The sequence below is a fragment of the Lactuca virosa genome, chromosome 3 (genome assembly GCF_052849685.1).
Source record: "Lactuca virosa cultivar CGN04683 chromosome 3, Lactuca_virosa_CGN04683_v6, whole genome shotgun sequence".
Classification (NCBI taxonomy): domain Eukaryota; kingdom Viridiplantae; phylum Streptophyta; class Magnoliopsida; order Asterales; family Asteraceae; genus Lactuca; species Lactuca virosa.
The window spans coordinates 33907836-33925088 of NC_136428.1; the positions used below are offsets into that span (position 1 = coordinate 33907836).

Genomic DNA, 17253 nt, shown 5'->3' on the forward strand with positions numbered 1-17253 from the left:
CTACTGCCAACTATAAACCCAAACCACCAAACCGAATGGGTAGGGAAGCAAGTCGCCACTGTAAGTCGCCAAAGAATGGGTCACCACAAACCACAATGTCCTCAATCGCCCCGCGTAATCCATTATCGAAGAACAACGCCGCCTCCTCCATGTGAACGGGTTGGCACGTCATCAGCCCAAAGAAAAGTTTAGCAATACTCATACAAGACCGAAGTAGAAGGATCTCACTCTGCGAGTCAGACAATTGTGAAAGAAGGCGCATCAAATTCACAGCGCCTTCAGCTCTCTTAATGGCTAAGTTGCTAATGAAACTAGCATATCTGCTAACAGCTCCCCCAAGAAGTTTCACCCCCAAAGGCGGCCTTCCGATGCCAACCGGGAATAGCCCCTCACGCAGCTTCCTTCCATCACACGAGGGCCAAAAGAGCTCGGTTTTCTTGATATTCAACTGAAGGCCCAATTTTGGGCCAATAGCCTTAATGATGTCTAAGGCTTTGGCCACCTCCTCAGAATCTCCAATAAGTGTGCCATCATCCAGGTACCATGCATGGAGAAGAAGCTTGCAATTGTCTCTAATATTATGCAAGAGCGGGTGCAACACAAGGGCAAAGAGAAGTGGTCCCAAGGGGTCTCCTTGTTGAACTCCAGTAGAAGACCAAATATGTGTGTCCCCTAGATATAACCTTGCTGCTTGACCATATAGGAAATCTACCCACAAGGATATAGAAGGGCACCTCAATCTGACCTCATGAAGTAATGTGGATCTGTCAACAAGGTTAAAGGCATTGGAGAAGTCCACAGTAAGCATGGAAAGAGACCCGTCATTGTGGCGTTCACTCAACACCCTGTTAGCGCTATGTAATACGGCTTCAGCGCCACTCGACACCCCGACCCCGAACTGAAAATAATTGAGATACTTGGCCATTTCTTTACCAACACCTTTCATAGCCAGCTTGGAAACCAAACATCTCCATATAGTTCCTACTGCAATAGGTCATATTCCCTTGTCAGGTTTGAGAAGCGGTGTAAGAGGATCAGAGGCAACAAATTCCGCCAAACTCGAAGGGCATCTCCCCTTAGCCATAAATTAATCACACATGTGATAGCACATAGGAGGTCTTTGGCAATTGTTGAACCTTCTCCACAAAGAGCATCTAAAATGTGTTGAGCTCTCAACCCATCTCTCCCACACGAGGTTCCTTTAAGGAATGATTTAATTCCCCCAAGGACATTGTCAATATCAACCACAAGGGGAGGTACTGAACATATGGTACTCGGCATGGATGGTGGTGGCTTGTGTGGATGCTTATCCTCCAATGCCTTCGTGGTAGCATCCCCATATGGAGCAACCCCCGAGGAATATAATACTTTCACTGCTGCAGTGAAATGCCCATCAGCAACCTTACGGAGACATTGTCTGACGTTAACGTTGATGGGTTATGGGCATTCTAACACTCCTATGGTGTACATGCAACCCTAGAAACCTTGGATCTATGTTTGACTAAGATACATGCAAATAATTATTTTTCCAAGGTTCTTATCCTAACTAGCATGGCATGGGATACTTGAATCAAATAAAACTAGTAGAATTACTTACCTTGTAGTAGTAGTTGATTGCTTGGAGTTTGAGAGCCTAGCACCAATAATGTGGATGCCTCAAATGGAAGTCACAAATCACCACAAACTTGGAAACTTGAAAGAATAGTCACAAACTTCTTGAAATCGGCCCTCTTGGTTTACACACATCAACTAGTGCAATTTCAAGAACCGAAGCCTCCTTTATATAGTGTGGTGGATTAGGGTTACATCCATGTAAACCCTAATACCCATGTCTTTTCATTTCCATGAGATCCATGGGTTAAAGCTCCATGGAGTATCCATGGACTTTCCATGCAAGCCTAGCCCATTCCAAATAAGCATTAGCCCATACTATATATATACAAGAGCCCATATTTAATTAGTCACACTTTTGATCTCTAAATTAATTCTAAATTAATTATAGATCAATATTAATTAAATAATATGATTTTATATTAATATATTAGGACTTATAATATATTAATAAATCATAACTTATACTATTCTCAAACGATTATCCATAAATTGTTCGGGTGAAGTGCAACCCAAATGGACCATGTCGGGTCGGGTCAAGTACATACCAAATATAGTTATGGACTTAGACACTATATCCAACAGTCTCCCACTTGGATAAGTCTAATAACTATAGTTGCAAGTATGACTTCAGGAACCGATCAGCAATCGTAGCTCTTTAAACTCTGTTGAACTATGAAGCGCCATTTTAGATAAGTGATCATATAATCCTCTGTTCTAGATATCAGTCGGACAAATACATGGAACACGGTCTTGCTTATTGTCCAGCATTTGTTTCCCGATTTCCGATTTGTTTGACATAGAACTTAACTGAACACATCAATTTAGTTCTGACCGGGCCCGGTACATAGGTCAAAACAAAATCATCGAGGGGCCCAGATATCGCTTCTAATCCTAGAAGGAACAGATAAACTTCGACTCATATGTTTGCTCTACTACTTGTTGAACTACACACAAAGGCACGGTTTATAACATCGAGTTACCAATGCGTTTTCGTGCAATCAATGCATAACCAACTCATAGGCAACAAATCATATCTCTAGGTTTGAAGACTTATATGATATTACCGTCTCACGATCACTCGAGATAAATTCCATGAAGTGATACAAGTAAGCGTGGGTTGAATCCAATACTCAGAACTTATGAGCACTCATGAGTGATGTAGCACCGCTTTGTCTAACATCTTAGACCTCTACAAGCCAACCCATGACAGTCTTGATTCATATCTACTTCCAACATATGACCGACTGTGGAGAGTTTGAATAATATGATATAAACCATAACATAATTTTTCTGGAAGTCAAAACATGCAAAAAGAAATAATAGTAAACGATTGACAAGAGATAGCAACACTTTACTCATAAATAACAGCTTTTATTTATCATCAAATGTCAATTACATTTTACATATTTCAAGATTATCTAACTACTAAAACTAATATCATCCTTCAGCCCTATGCTCCGAGCATGCTGGAGATGCTTAGACCGAGTCAGTCCCTTCGTGAGGGGATCTGCTGGGTTCTCATCCGATGATACCCTCTTTGCCACGAGGATTCCTTCTTCTATTCGATGTCTGATGAAGTGATATTTTCTGTCAATGTGTCTGGATCTCCCATGATCTCTTGGTTCCTTGGCTAAGGCAACCGCACTATTGCTGTCACAGAAAATCTCCATTGGCTCCTTTATAGCTGGTACAACTCCAAGGTCTCCGATGAAGTTCTTTAGCCATATAGCCTCCTTTGCTGCCTCGCTTGCTGCTATATACTCTGATTCACAAGTGGAATCAGCCACTGTCTCCTGCTTGGAACTTTTCCAAGTAATTGCCCCTCCGTTTAGAGTAAAGACCCAGCCCGACTGAGAGCGGAAATTATCCTTGTCAGTCTGAAAGCTAGCATCACTGTACCCTACAACTCTCAAGTCATCACTGCCACCGAGGGTAAGGACCCAGTCCTTAGTCCTCCGTAGGTACTTGAGGATATTCTTTACCGCAGTCCAGTGTGCCTTGCCAGGGTTCCCCTGATACCTGCTAACCATGCTCAAAGCAAAGGCTACATCAGGTCGAGTACACGTCATAGCATACATGATCGATCCTACAGCTGAAGCATAAGGTATTCGACTCATTTCTGCTATCTCAGCCTCAGTACTAGGGCTTTGTGTCTTACTCAATCTGGCGTTACTCTGGATGGGTAACTCTCCTTTCTTGGAGTTATGCATGTTGAACCTTTTCAACACTTTGTCCACATAGGTGCTTTGACTAAGTCCAATTAGTCTTTTACTCCTGTTTCTCAAAATCCTTATCCCTAGGATATAGGCAGCTTCTCCAAGGTCCTTCATAGCGAAACACTTCCCAAGCCACGACTTTACTTCCTGCAGGGTTGGGATGTCATTTCCTATGAGTAGTATGTCATCCACATACAGTACCAAAAAGCTGACTATACTCCCACTAGCCGTGATATAGACACAAGATTCATCTTCACTCCTTGAAAAGCCAAATTCTTTGATTTTCTCATCAAAGCAAAGATTCCATCTGCGAGGTGCCTGTTTTAATCCATAAATGGATTTCTCGAGCTTACACACTCTACTGGGGTACTCTTCTACTGACAAAACCTTCTGGCTGAACCATGTAAACATCTTCAGCCAAGTTTCCATTAAGGAAAGCGGTTTTGACATCCATTTGCCATATTTCATAATCATGAAATGCAGCAATGGCTAACAGAACCCTAATAGACTTAATCTTGGCCACTGGTGAAAAGGTCTCATCATAATCAACTCCCGGAGTTTGAGAATAACCCTTTGCAACCAGTCGTGCCTTATAAGTGTGTACATTACCATCCATGTCGGTCTTCTTCTTGAAGATCCATTTGCACCCAACTATCTTACGATCAGGTACATTGTCAACCAAGTTTCAAACTTGATTGTCATACATGGACTGTATCTCGCTATCCATAGCCTCTTTCCATTTAGCAGCCTCAGGGCCTGCCATGGCTTCCGTGTAGCTGTTAGGCTCATCCAGATTTACCAGTGTGTTATCACTGATAAGTGTCTCACCTTCTGCAGTAATATGAAAACCATAATAATGCTCAGGTGCATTCCTAACTCTGGTGGAACGCCTCAGAGGTATAGATTCTTCAGTCGGCTCAACAGGAGTTTCCTCCTCAGGTTGAGGGCTAGGGTTTGAGGTTCCTTCACCACTTGACTCTTGAATTTCCTCAAGGTCAATTTGCCTCCCACTGTCTCCTTGGCTCATGAATTCTCTCTCTCGAAAGAATCCTCTTCTTGCTACAAAGACCACATTATCATTGGGTCTGTAGAAGATGTAACCAAAGGATTTATGTGGGTAGCCGATGAAAATACACCTTTCGCTTCGGGGTTCGAGCTTATTGTGAGTCTCGCGTCTCACGAAAGCCTCGCAACCCCAAATATTGATGTGGTCTAGATTGGGAACTTTTCCAGTCCACACCTCGTGAGGTGTTTTGGCAACCTTCTTTGTAGGAACTAGATTAAGGATATGGGCGGCAGTCTCTAAGGCATACCCCCAAAATGAGATTGGTAGCGAAGCTCGACTCATCATGGAACGAACCATGTCCAACAAGGTCCGATTGCGCCTCTCAGCTACACCATTCAACTGTGGTGTCCTAGGAGGTGTCAATTGTGAGACAATCCCACATTCCTTAAGATAGTCAAGGAACTCAGTACTAAGATACTCACCACCACGATCGGATCGAAGCATCTTAATGTTCCTTCCCAACTGATTCTCCACTTCTTGCTTAAACTCTTTGAATTTCTCAAAGGTTTCTGACTTATGCTTGATTAGGTAGACATATCCATATCTACTAAAATCATCAGTAAAAGTCACATAGAACCGATTAGCATCTCTTGTGGCGGTTCTGAAGGGTCCACACACATCCGTGTGTATGAGGTCCAACAAACCTTCACCCCTAGCACAAGTGCCAGTAAAAGGTGACTTTGTCATTTTACCAAGCTAACAAGATTCACAACTATCATCTGACTTTAGGTCAAATGACTCCAAGACTCCATCCTTTTGGAGTTGGCCTATGCGTTTCTTGCTTACATGTCCAAGACGACAATGCCATAAGGATGCTTTATCTAAGCTAGTGGAAGAGTTAATACACAATACATTATTTCCTAGATTATCTACAACAGATACAGTTTCATACACGCCATCACAAGGTAATGCTTTAAAATAAAGAACATTATTAAAGAAAGCATCAATATTACCATTATTATTATCAAAATAAAAGGTAAAACCTTGTTTATACAATGCATGAAAGGAAATAACACTTCTTGCCATTTCTGGCGAATAATAACATTTATTCAAATTTAATGTAAACCCACTATTTAGCACTAAGGAATAAACTCTTATCTTGGTGACAGGTGAAGCTTTCATGTTTCCCATGATCAAGTTTATCTTTCCCTGCTCCACATTCTCACTTCTTTTTAGTCCCTGCAAATCACAACATATGTGAATACCACAACCTGTATCAAGGACCCAAGACTTAGAATGAGGTGAGTTATTAGACAATATAGTGTATATACCTGCATGGTTGGGTTTTACTTTCCTATCCTTCAAATCTTGCTGGTACTTTGGGCAGTTTTGCTTCCAGTGCAACTTTTCATGGCAATAGAAGCATTCAGCCTCATTAGGGTTAGCAGAAGGAGTGACAAAACCTTTCTTGGTTTTGCTTGAAGAGGAGCCTTCAAGGGTCTTACCCTTGGTACCCTTAGAAGGGTTCTTTCTCTTCTTCCCTTTGCCATGCCCGATTGCCAAGACATTGGCCACAGTTGGAGTAGGAGTAGGAGTAGTAACAACCGACTTACCCTTTAGACCACTTTCGGCGGTCTTCAAGAGTCCTTGAAGTTTGCTGAGGGTGACTTCTTCCTTGTTCATGTGATATGTCATGCGGAATTGATCATAACACGATGGCAAGGAGTGCAAAATGATGTCTATTGCTAACTCCTCAGGGAAGTTCACATTCAGCTTCAGTAAACGGTCCACATACCTTTTCATTTTCTACATGTGGCCCGTGATGGGTTCACCATCCTTCATTCGTGTTGTTATCATGGAGGAGATTATTTCATATCGCTCTTGACGAGCACTTTGATGGTAGCGGTCCATCAAGTCCTGGTGCATCTCAAAAGGATAATAGTCCTCATAGGACTTTTGGAGCTAGGTTGTCATGGTGGCCATCATGATGCATGCCACTTTTGTAGCATCTCTTTCATGTACCTCATATTCAGCAAGCTCTTCAGGAGTAGCAGTTGGCTCGGGTACCTTCAGCTCCTTGTCGAGAACATATTCTTTGTTCTCATACCGAGTGACCATCCTGATGTTTCTGATCCAATCTGTAAAGTTGGACCCATCAAAGATGACTCTCCCACAAAGATTCATGAGAGAGAATGAGCTAGTAGGGTTTGAGCCAGAAGCATTGTTATTGGAAGACATCTGAAAAGAAGAGGGAATAGATTAGATTAGATATAGAGATAGTCCTTAACAAAACACCCAAATGTAATATTAAGGCTAGGACCCAACATAATATTTTATAACTTATAAGAGGGATGCCGTAATCTAAGCTATAAGATATTTGAAGGTAGGTGAATGACGATTCACCAATTTCCACCATGAAAAACGAAATATTTAATTAGGTTTTAATTGGTTTAGAAACTCCTAGATTCTTTGAGATTCATTGAACTTTCTTCAATGGCATGTTTCAATCTCGAGTGTGCCCTTCAAGTTTTGTGACTGGGATGCCGAGGATCACAAAACAAGGTGTGAAGTAACCATGCAAATTACTTGGTACCCTTAATGTATTACCCCTCAATCGATGTGCCGGTTAACCACACACGCTCCATCGATACTATGATAAACATTAAGTCACCCTTTACCTACCTTGTTAAGTTCAAGTTAGTGTGCCGGTTAACCACACACGCTCCACTAACGACTTAAACAAACTGTAAAGTGTAATTTCATGGATTAGCACCTTATTCACATTTTCCTAAAATAATTAAGATTGGGAATTCAATAAAGTTTAGTTACTTTAGTATTATCATTATACTTTTAATGAGAATTTATAAGTCGTTGTCCTACCCGTTCGGCTAACGACCCTCCACCGATCAAGGAAGCGGTGGGTGAGAGTGGACACCCATTAAGTTGCCATTTTATAGGCAACAACCTTATACCCTCCTTATAGACCGGCTTCGTGAATGAGGCGTACTAGCGGTAAGACGACTTGATCTTATACATATATAAATATTATTAAACTTATAATATTATAAAGTATAAGGGTTGAATTTAACTTTTAAAATTCTAGGGGTTGGAACTAAAGTTTTTAATATGACTTTACATGTTCCAAAACTTGAGGACAAGTTTTGTAAACTTTCAAAACTTTTCATTTCTCATAACTTATGAGTTAATGGTTATTAAAAATGAAGACTCTTCATTTTTTGTAACCTATGTGTTCTTTTAATGGTTATTTATAAATGTGACTTTTGGTTATCCATAACTTAAGAACTAGTTATGGACTCCATTAAAACACATAAAGATCAAGAATTAATCTAATCAATTATTAGCACATAATTTCTATGATCTTCTAAACTCATATGTTTATGAATGTTCATATCAAAAAATTTCAAGAATCGTAAGTACATATACAAAACTTGAAATTTTGATACGAGCTTTTGAACAAAACTTCGATTTTCAAGTTTTTTTTTTTTTTTGCATCAAGTATCAAATAAACAAACCTTGCTCTGATACCACTGATGGGATTTTGAGCATTCTAACACTCCTATGGTGTACATGCAACCCTAGAAACCTTGGATCTATGTTTGACTAAGATACATGCAAATAATTATTTTTCCAAGGTTCTTATCCTAACTAGCATGGCATGGGATACTTGAATCAAATAAAACTAGTAGAATTACTTACCTTGTAGTAGTAGTTGATTGCTTGGAGTTTGAGAGCCCAGCACCAATAATGTGGATGCCTCAAATAGAAGTCACAAATCACCACAAACTTGGAAACTTGAGAGAATAGTCACAAACTTCTTGAAATCGGCCCTCTTGGTTTACACACATCAACTAGTGCAATTTCAAGAACCAAAGCCTCCTTTATATAGTGTGGTGGATTAGGGTTACATCCATGTAAACCCTAATACCCATGTCTTTTCATTTCCATGAGATCCATGGGTTAAAGCTCCATGGAGTATCCATGGACTTTCCATGCAAGCCTAGCCCATTCCAAATAAGCATTAGCCCACACTATATAAATACAAGAGCCCATATTTAATTAGTCATACTTTTGATCTCTAAATTAATTATAGATCAATACTAATTAAATAATATGATTTTATATTAATATATTAGGACTTATAATATATTAATAAATCATAACTTATACTATTCTCAAACGATTATCCATAAATTGTTCGGGTGAAGTGCAACCCAAATGGACCATGTCGGGTCGGGTCAAGTACATACTAAATATAGTTATGGACTTAGACACTATATCCAACAGACGTGACCTCTTGTTCTATCCTCCTGAATGTACTCTTCTTTTTTTCCTTGTTGCTCCATCCTTGCATTGTCAACCAAGTTTTTAACAAGCTTGGCTATACCATCTTCTGTACCCCAAGTAGCTAATGCGCTTAAGATGTTACGATGTTGCAAGGACTTCCTGTTCCCAGACCTACTTTCTTGTCTATTCTTGGGCCTGAACACCTGAAGAGTACACCTAGGAAGAATTAACAATGTACCCCACACTTCAATGGACCCAGGATGAGCGGCAACCTTGGAAAGGGCTGTCTTCAAAGCCTGAGAGAAAGTCATACGACAGTTATGAGGGATGCTTTTGACAGTGGTGATAGGTAGCTTAAACACAAGATCAAGGAGCTGAGCATCCAACACCAACCCCTCATTGAGGTTGGCACCCGGTTCATTGGGTGGCGGCTTTTGAATACCAACAATATGTCCGCTCATGTCATCAACATCACCATTAAATTTAACAAGACCACCTGAGTGTCGACACGAGCGGCTTAGGGCATGGAGACTCATACAATCCCCACATATCCATTAACCAAACTCCTTCAATGTTGTTGTCACTGACATAAACAATACAAGGTCTAAAGAAATAGCATCTCGCAAGACAGCTCTACGCTCATCCGTAGAGAGGTGCAAACTCTTGATATGAGAAATCATACAAGATATCCCCTTACACCCACTTCACCGTTTGGGCAGCAATGAAACCCCCGAAAAGGACACGGCCAAGTTCCGCTCGCATATGTATGAGAAGACGCCATAAACACAATAACAAAGCTTATTAAAGCCTCAAGGGGAGGCTCAGAATGAGAAGCAAAAATCCAAAGTAAAGAGTGACACTCCAACAAAAGGTTGGAGTGCACAATGAAAAACCACCCCGGAAGAGACTCTACATCTTTTTGGGTCCTAACATGGCTGCAACACTTGAAAAAAAAACTTTAGACATTTTATCAAACAACTGGCGGGCAGAAAAAGAAATGTATGATTTGCACCAATGAGGCTTGAGAATTTAACCCATATATAATCTCCGCTTTAGTCAACTTAAGAAAATGAGAAGATTCCCTTTTGGGATTAGATCAAACTGCTCGTGCAAATTAATACGTGAGTTGCTAAAGATTTTTTTTGGGCGAAAAAATAAATAGAAAATTGGATGGCTAATTTACTGTTTGATCTGAAAATCAATTTAAGAAAATTGATTTTAGTATTTGTCAAGAATCGTTTCGATGGGTGAATGAAAAGTCAAAGTCAAAAAGTAAAAATTGGGTCCTTGATGAATCTGGAACGAAAGTGATATCGAAAGGTTTCATCGAAACTTGAACAGTGATAAAAGAAACTTCAATATACGACTGTTGGATTGGGTTCCACATCCCACACAAAGCTCTCTTTATATAAGAGATTATGTAAGTCTTTTTTCGAAGCATCTTGAAGATAAAAGATTACCCCCTTTAAGTTTCTTTAACAACTCTTTATTCTTGCTTCCGTTATACGTCAATATCTACGTTGCACAAATTTCAATATAGAATAATCAATAAAATGCACTCTCGTTATAACTAAAACTAAGGTCATATGTTATACCCATCATCTGTTATACTAAGGTCATCTGTTATACCCATCATTAACCACTATAGTGGTAGGTGTCACATCATCAACACACTCTCTACCACTAACTATGGGATACCTACCACTAAACACACTGCTCCACCTCATTTTTTTAATTAAATTTAATTCAAAATTATATTAAAAACATATAATTTTTTTAATACTAGTTTTTCATTAAATTAAAATACCAATTACATTAAAAAAATTACATTGATTAAAATAATAAAAAAAATAACAATAACGATAAAAATAAAAATAAAACACCTAAAAATACCAAACATAACTAAAAAAAACTACCACTTATTCCTATATCGGACTCAAACAGACACTTTTATCGCGAGAAAAATCTTCAAATCTTCGTCTTCGAGATCGTTTGCTTTCATCTTCAAAATCTCCATATCGGTTTTTGTTTGAAGCGTCATTTGTGCCTCTTGGAATAACGTTTGCGCTTCTATCATTTTTTGCTCCATCTAACTCAACATTTTTGCCTTGGTTTCTTGAATGTGGACATATCGATCAAATTTCTCTCCAAAATGATTGATAACACTAGAACCCGAAACCGACGAACCCGCTTTTTTTGTTTTATTGCTTCCAACGGGCCGACGAAGAGGTTGCTCGTCTTCAATATCAATCGGATCATTGTTTATTTCGATGTGTGTTCGTCCGTCCGATTGTTGGGAAGTTGCATCGGGGTTTCCTGAACGTTTTGAACCGGAAGAGGTTTGTGAAGTTCCTTTCGTTTGTTCTTTCCATTTTGGGGCATCTTTCAATTTTAGCCACAGTTTCACATATAGAAAAACTTTGCGGGTTGGCGTTATTTTTTTAAATTGATCCAAGGCCGTCTTGAATACATCGAAAGCGTTTGACCTGTTTTTACGTATGTTTTGGAGGTTGTTGTAAATCCTCCACATTTGGTGCATTTTAGTCGAATATCGCATCACTTCGAGCTAATTTGGTAGGGATTTCGACTTTCACTTCCCATTAAACCATAGAACACTGTTCGAACTTTCTCCCAAAAACAATTGAAGGTTTGATTATCTCCTTCAATTGGGTCTTGGGAGGCCGTAACCCACACATCCGCTAACTTCTCTTCTTCCTCTTTTATCCATGGCACCCTTTCTTGGCCAATAATTGGTCGGGCCGGTTTTTTTTTCACTTTTTTTTGTTGAGGTGGTGGTGGTGAAGGTTGCGTTTCCGAAACAAAAATCCGGCGAATGAGGTGGTTGTGAAGGTGGTGGTTTTGATTGTTGTGGTTGTGAAGGTGGTGGTTGTGAAGATGGTGGTTGTGACGATTGTGGATGAAATTGTTGAAATTGGTGGAATTGTTGTTGAAAGGTCGAGAAATGTTGTTGGAAAAGTGGTGTTTGTTGGATAGGGGAACCAGTTTGTAGCAAATTCATAAAACTACCTTGAGGTGATTCCATGGTCAGGAATTGGCGGAGGTTTGTATCTAATGCAAAAGCGTTATTGGGTTTGTGGTTCGATAGTTTAGGGGGTATTTTGGTTGAGATCCATTTTTGTTGGTTGTGAAAATGTTGTGTGTATAGAGAAAGAAAAGAATGGTGTAAGAAATTAGGGTGTATAGTGTGGTTTTTATAGGTAAAAATGTGTGTGTGTGTGTGTATATTTGAAATTTAGTCGTTCAACGGCTCCTTCAACGTTCAAAATGAGCAATGCTTTCCCATTGGTCATTGCTCTCAGTCCTCCCCACCATGACGCTCAACGAAAACGCTGCACCACGATCAGCCGGCATGGTGTGCACAGACCACGATCGTGGCCAGCTAGACCACGAGACGGCTCGTTGTAGGTATACACAATGGTCTAATCCAATTTTTTTATAATTTGAAATCAGCCAATCAACACAACTATAAGTGATTAACTTTTGGTTAATTATTAGTAGCCCAACTTGAAACTCTACCCTTAAGGTTATACTTAACGATGTGTTATTGGTTTGGAAGTGTGGTTGCACTTAACTTTGGAGTAAAGGTGGAGTTTGTAGCCCAAATGTGTCGACTCCAAAACAAAGTCCAAAGGGCAAATGTGTAAATGTTGTTGCCTAAAGTTATCAAAATGATTGGGAGTTCATTTTTTACTTCCAATTCTCCATTTTTCAGTTTTAGTTTATGTCCTAAGTTTATGTTTCTTCTTTGTGTGATTAGAAGATTGTTCACAAAGATCATTTCATTAACCCATCTATCTTAATTCAAGTTTCTTCATAGTTTTCTTCATCAATTCAATTTTGGCTTCATTGTTGTAACAAAATAGAATAGGATTCTTTTAATTATATTGAATATGAGGCCCTTTGGAGTCACATCAACCCATGATCCAATCAGCACATATGAAACAAGATACAAATCCACTTACATAATAGTTGATTGATACAACCAAATCTGTGTACAATTTCATTTGGATACCTGAAGCTTTCAACTCCAATAACCATCAGATTCTAAAGTAATTAAACTCCATCTACATGATTATAACGGATTCCTGTTCACATCTTTGTAGAGCAAATAGCGTGTGGGAATTTTACCAAGTGCAGCATACCTGAATTAAATAATAATAATAATAATAATAAAAGATTCAAATATTATAATGCAATTTGTTTAATGCACCAAAAAGATTCATCATGTCTCTTACCATTGAGGCACAAATGGAGCCATCCAGATGGCATCTCCAGCCTCAACTGGATACCTATGTAACACAAAGTCAAAGAATAAGGTAAGAAATAGCAATGTAATTTCATGAACATGTGTATTATAATAGCATCTTACTTTCATTTCTCTCGATTATAACATTGTACTTTCAATTTTTTTTTCTTATCAGGACATTCTACTTTGAAGAAATTTACCCTAATATAGCAGTAAAAATTGCTTTGTATTTTTATTTCAAAGTACAATGATATAATAGGAAGAAATGAAAGTATGATGCTATAATAAACAAATCAATCAAAGTACATTGTCATTTCTTGCATTTATCAAAAGTGAAGAATTGTTTTTTTCACCATGAAACCTACCAGCTATCACCCAGACGATAAATGCCTTGTCCTTCTAGAAGTAACAAACCATGCTGATTATAATGCACTTCCTGCCAACAAAAAAAAAATAGTTTTTGTTTTTTCAAGACTGTTGAGTTAAATAAAACACATTTTAATAAGTGATGACTAATGACATACTTTTACATTAAGAAATTCGCCAGGTTGGAAGTCCATGATCTGCATGATTAAAAAAATTTCAGAATGTAGAATAGGCATTTTAATATTTGATTATTAGTCAAACACATCAATCTATAAAGTAAATTTTTTAAAAAAGATAAACTATCGCTTACGTGAATGTTGAAGTCATAAGGCAGAGATGTAGGAAGAAGCTTCCTCAATTGGAATACCTAATATGGAAACAGTAATAAAAAAAAGGTAAAATAATAGTAAAAAAGTGGACCCTTGTTAAAAAAGTACATGCCTCTCCAGGGGTGTCAAGAAGTGGCTGCTGATTGGTGGAGCCAACAATTGGCTCGGGAATATGATCTTCCAGGTAAGCATACCTACACAAAAGTTAAATTACTTTTTTAGCCCTTGAGGTTTATAATTGATAAACATGTAGCTTATAGAGAGAAGGAATAACATACCTTCTTTCAAATACAACAAGTGTAGAAGATTCATAACTTTCAAAGTGATGCTTTGAGTTAGGAGGTAGGTAAGCAAACGAGTCTACCTACAATTCAATGACAAAAATCCAACTATTCAGGAATACATTTACTTAATTGAACCATTTTTCCCTCTTCTTTATAACAATTACTTTCAGGAATACTATTCAGCTTCAAAATTAGACACAAAATGTGTAACTTTAATATGAAATCATAATCACATAAAACCACTAAGGATAATGTTCATATAAATCTTACTACACAAAAGAAAATTCAAGATCAAAACGTTTTGTTTACCATCAGTGTTTGGCAAATTCCTGAAACATTAGTGAGTGTCACCAAACCTTGAACCACAAATACAAACCTAAATGATAAAAATAAATTAAAACACAACTCGAGTCACACAATGATTCAAAAGAAACTTGATTTGATCATAAATTGAGGAGGTCATTAATACCTCTCAACATGTTTAGGAGGTAGTCCTGATTTTGAACTTTCTGCATAAATGAAAACCAATCATTTTGATCATAAGGAACTCATTCATCATTTGGCTTTACAGAATTACTAATCACAAAGTAAAATATGAATGCACCTTGCATCTTTGCAATATACATAACAAAATGAGCTCCCATTGCTGGCGAGACTAAATATGCCCCTAATGTGTTGCTCCTGTCAAATTAATCCTCATGATAAGCTTACAATTAACCTATTTATAAAAAAGAAAAACAAACATGGATTCTTGAAATTCAACATACCACTCAGGCAAAGGGCTAAAAACATGACTTTCAGGGGTGATTAAAGCATGATCACTCTTATACACGCTTCGAGTAAACCCTGGTAAATCTGAGAAATAACAAATACCCACAAATCATCAGTCGCATAAAACCATATTCATTATGATCGAGTAACCCACAAGTTTGCAATTCATCAACTATAAGCAGAAATACACATACACACACGAACAGAGTAAAAAGAACTATATTAACAGTCTATACTCTTTAGTCGATTCCTCTGAAATCAAACAGCGCACTGACCTTGTAGATGAGACGGTGAGAGAGTGGGGTTGGTGACTTTCGAATAGAGAGTTTGGGCGTTTGAATTGGATTCGATTATGGATGGTGCTATGCAAAACCCTTCTTCGGTAACAGCGATACTGAGAAAACCTGTGAGTTATGAGACATTAGGACATCAGTTTTAATCATAGTTAAGGGGGGGGGGGGGGGGGGGGGGAATAGATGCCTTCTGTCATGGATTTACCAAAAATAGTTGATAGAAGCAAGAAAGACTTGGCGAAAAATGCTGAAAAAAACTGCATTTTTCAGGGATTTTAGTGCACCTCTGAAAAACTTTGCTTCTGGGTTGGGCGCTTTCACCTTCTTCTTGGCAAAAGAAGAACGCAGGTACCAATATTTTATGGTTTGTGGTCAGAGAGAGAGACCCTTGGTTTGCTTATTGGCCTTTTGTGGGAGATGACTAGATGAGTCAGCTATCAGAGTGAGAACTGAGAAGTGAGAACCGGTAACTGGATCTTTTCCAAAAAATACTTGTACATGATGACGATTTTAACCCTATTTTCTTACGTTCCATCATTTTCCCCCACAAGCTTTGATGAATGTCATTTTCGGACCTTAGATAGTTAAAAGAGACAACATAAAAATGCTCCTTTGGTTTGTAATTTTTTGTGGGAATAGTTTCAAACTTCAAAAATAGTTTAGAAAACAGGAAATATGGTTCTTGTGATTTGTATTTTTTTAGTGAGGTCCAAAAATTTTAATTTGTAAATGGTTTTTATTTGAATTTTTATTATGGGATAAACTAAAATTAACAACCATTTGCTTTAGGGTGTAAAACGTGTTGAAATGATAGTTTTGTCTTTTTTAAATTTATTTATTATCAATAAAATATCATTAAAAAAACCTCTAACCCATTGATGTATTGTATAGGTGAGCAAAACCAAAACAAAAAAATCGAAAAAAAAAAACAAAAAAAAGTGATAAAATCTAAACCGAACATAAAACCAATGATTTGGGTTTTCTTTTTCAAAAACAAAAAATTTCAGTTGGTTTCGGTTTTTAGATATGGTAAAATAAAACAAAAAACGAATTGGAACGTTAGTAGATGTGTTTACAAAAACATATATTTTGTGGATATAGTATCGCTACAAAAAAATAAAGTCAATGCAACCCCAATTAAAATTTGCATTAACATGTGAAAAATGTTGTTTTTGTCTAAGGCTACATTTTACCAATAGTTGTGTTAGGCAAAGTTGCATTAGAAAATGTAACTTTTTACGAAAGATTTGTCATAAGAATGCAACCTTTTTTCAATGCAATATTTTTTATATTCAAATACTGGGCAGTTAATAGCGCCGAGATCTCGGTGGGATAGCGTTTTGCGGGTGTTTGCAAAATCCCGGTTTCAAATAGTGTTCTGAAATATCGGAGCCGAGCTTATCGTCGATATCGGCCGCTATTTCACCGATATTTCATTACCGGTATCCCAGGTTTTCCCCGCTATTTGATTTTTTGGGCTTTTTATACAGATTTATAAAGAAAAATAAATACTTTGATATGGATTAGCCCAAAACTTGTAATACTATAATCCCAATCTACTTTCTTTAACGTTGTGACTAGGTGTGTGTATGGAGCGGTTTGGTTCGGTTATTGGTCAAAACTGAACCATAACCATTATAATTGGTTAATTCATTTTGGTAGCCATTGGGTATGGTTAATATTGGTTATGGTTACTGTTTTTTGTTGGTTAATGGTTAAAATTGGTTAACCCTAATGTTCAAAATAATATAAATGGCGAAAGTATATTGGCATAAAAAATGAAAAGAGAATACAAAAGTCCT

General features: G+C 37.9%; 1 protein-coding gene across 1 annotated transcript; it reads right to left on the minus strand.

The window, feature by feature from the left end:
* Positions 1–13099: 13099 nt before the first annotated feature.
* On the minus strand, positions 13100–15903 carry UGLYAH (ureidoglycine aminohydrolase). Its single transcript, XM_079084181.1, has 13 exons — positions 15657–15903; positions 15434–15562; positions 15155–15242; positions 14992–15068; positions 14857–14896; positions 14697–14763; positions 14382–14467; positions 14216–14297; positions 14085–14141; positions 13933–13971; positions 13774–13844; positions 13398–13451; positions 13100–13304 (listed from the first exon to the last, which is right to left on the minus strand). Exons 1-13 carry the CDS (start codon positions 15712–15714, stop codon positions 13235–13237), a joined length of 918 nt encoding a protein of 305 aa, XP_078940307.1. The 5' UTR covers positions 15715–15903; the 3' UTR covers positions 13100–13234.
* Between the last annotated feature and the right edge of the window lie 1350 nt (positions 15904–17253).

Excerpts from the sequence above, each read along its gene's own strand:
- UGLYAH (XM_079084181.1), bottom strand. The coding sequence starts at position 15,714 with ATGCAGTTTTTTTCAGCATTTTTCGCCAAGTCTTTCTTGCTTCTATCA. Across the intron at positions 15,563-15,656 it reads GCTTCTATCAACTATTTTTG|GTTTTCTCAGTATCGCTGTT; the intron begins GTAAATCCATGA and ends CATAACTCACAG. Across the intron at positions 14,897-14,991 it reads GTATATTGCAAAGATGCAAG|AAAGTTCAAAATCAGGACTA; the intron begins GTGCATTCATAT and ends TCATTTATGCAG.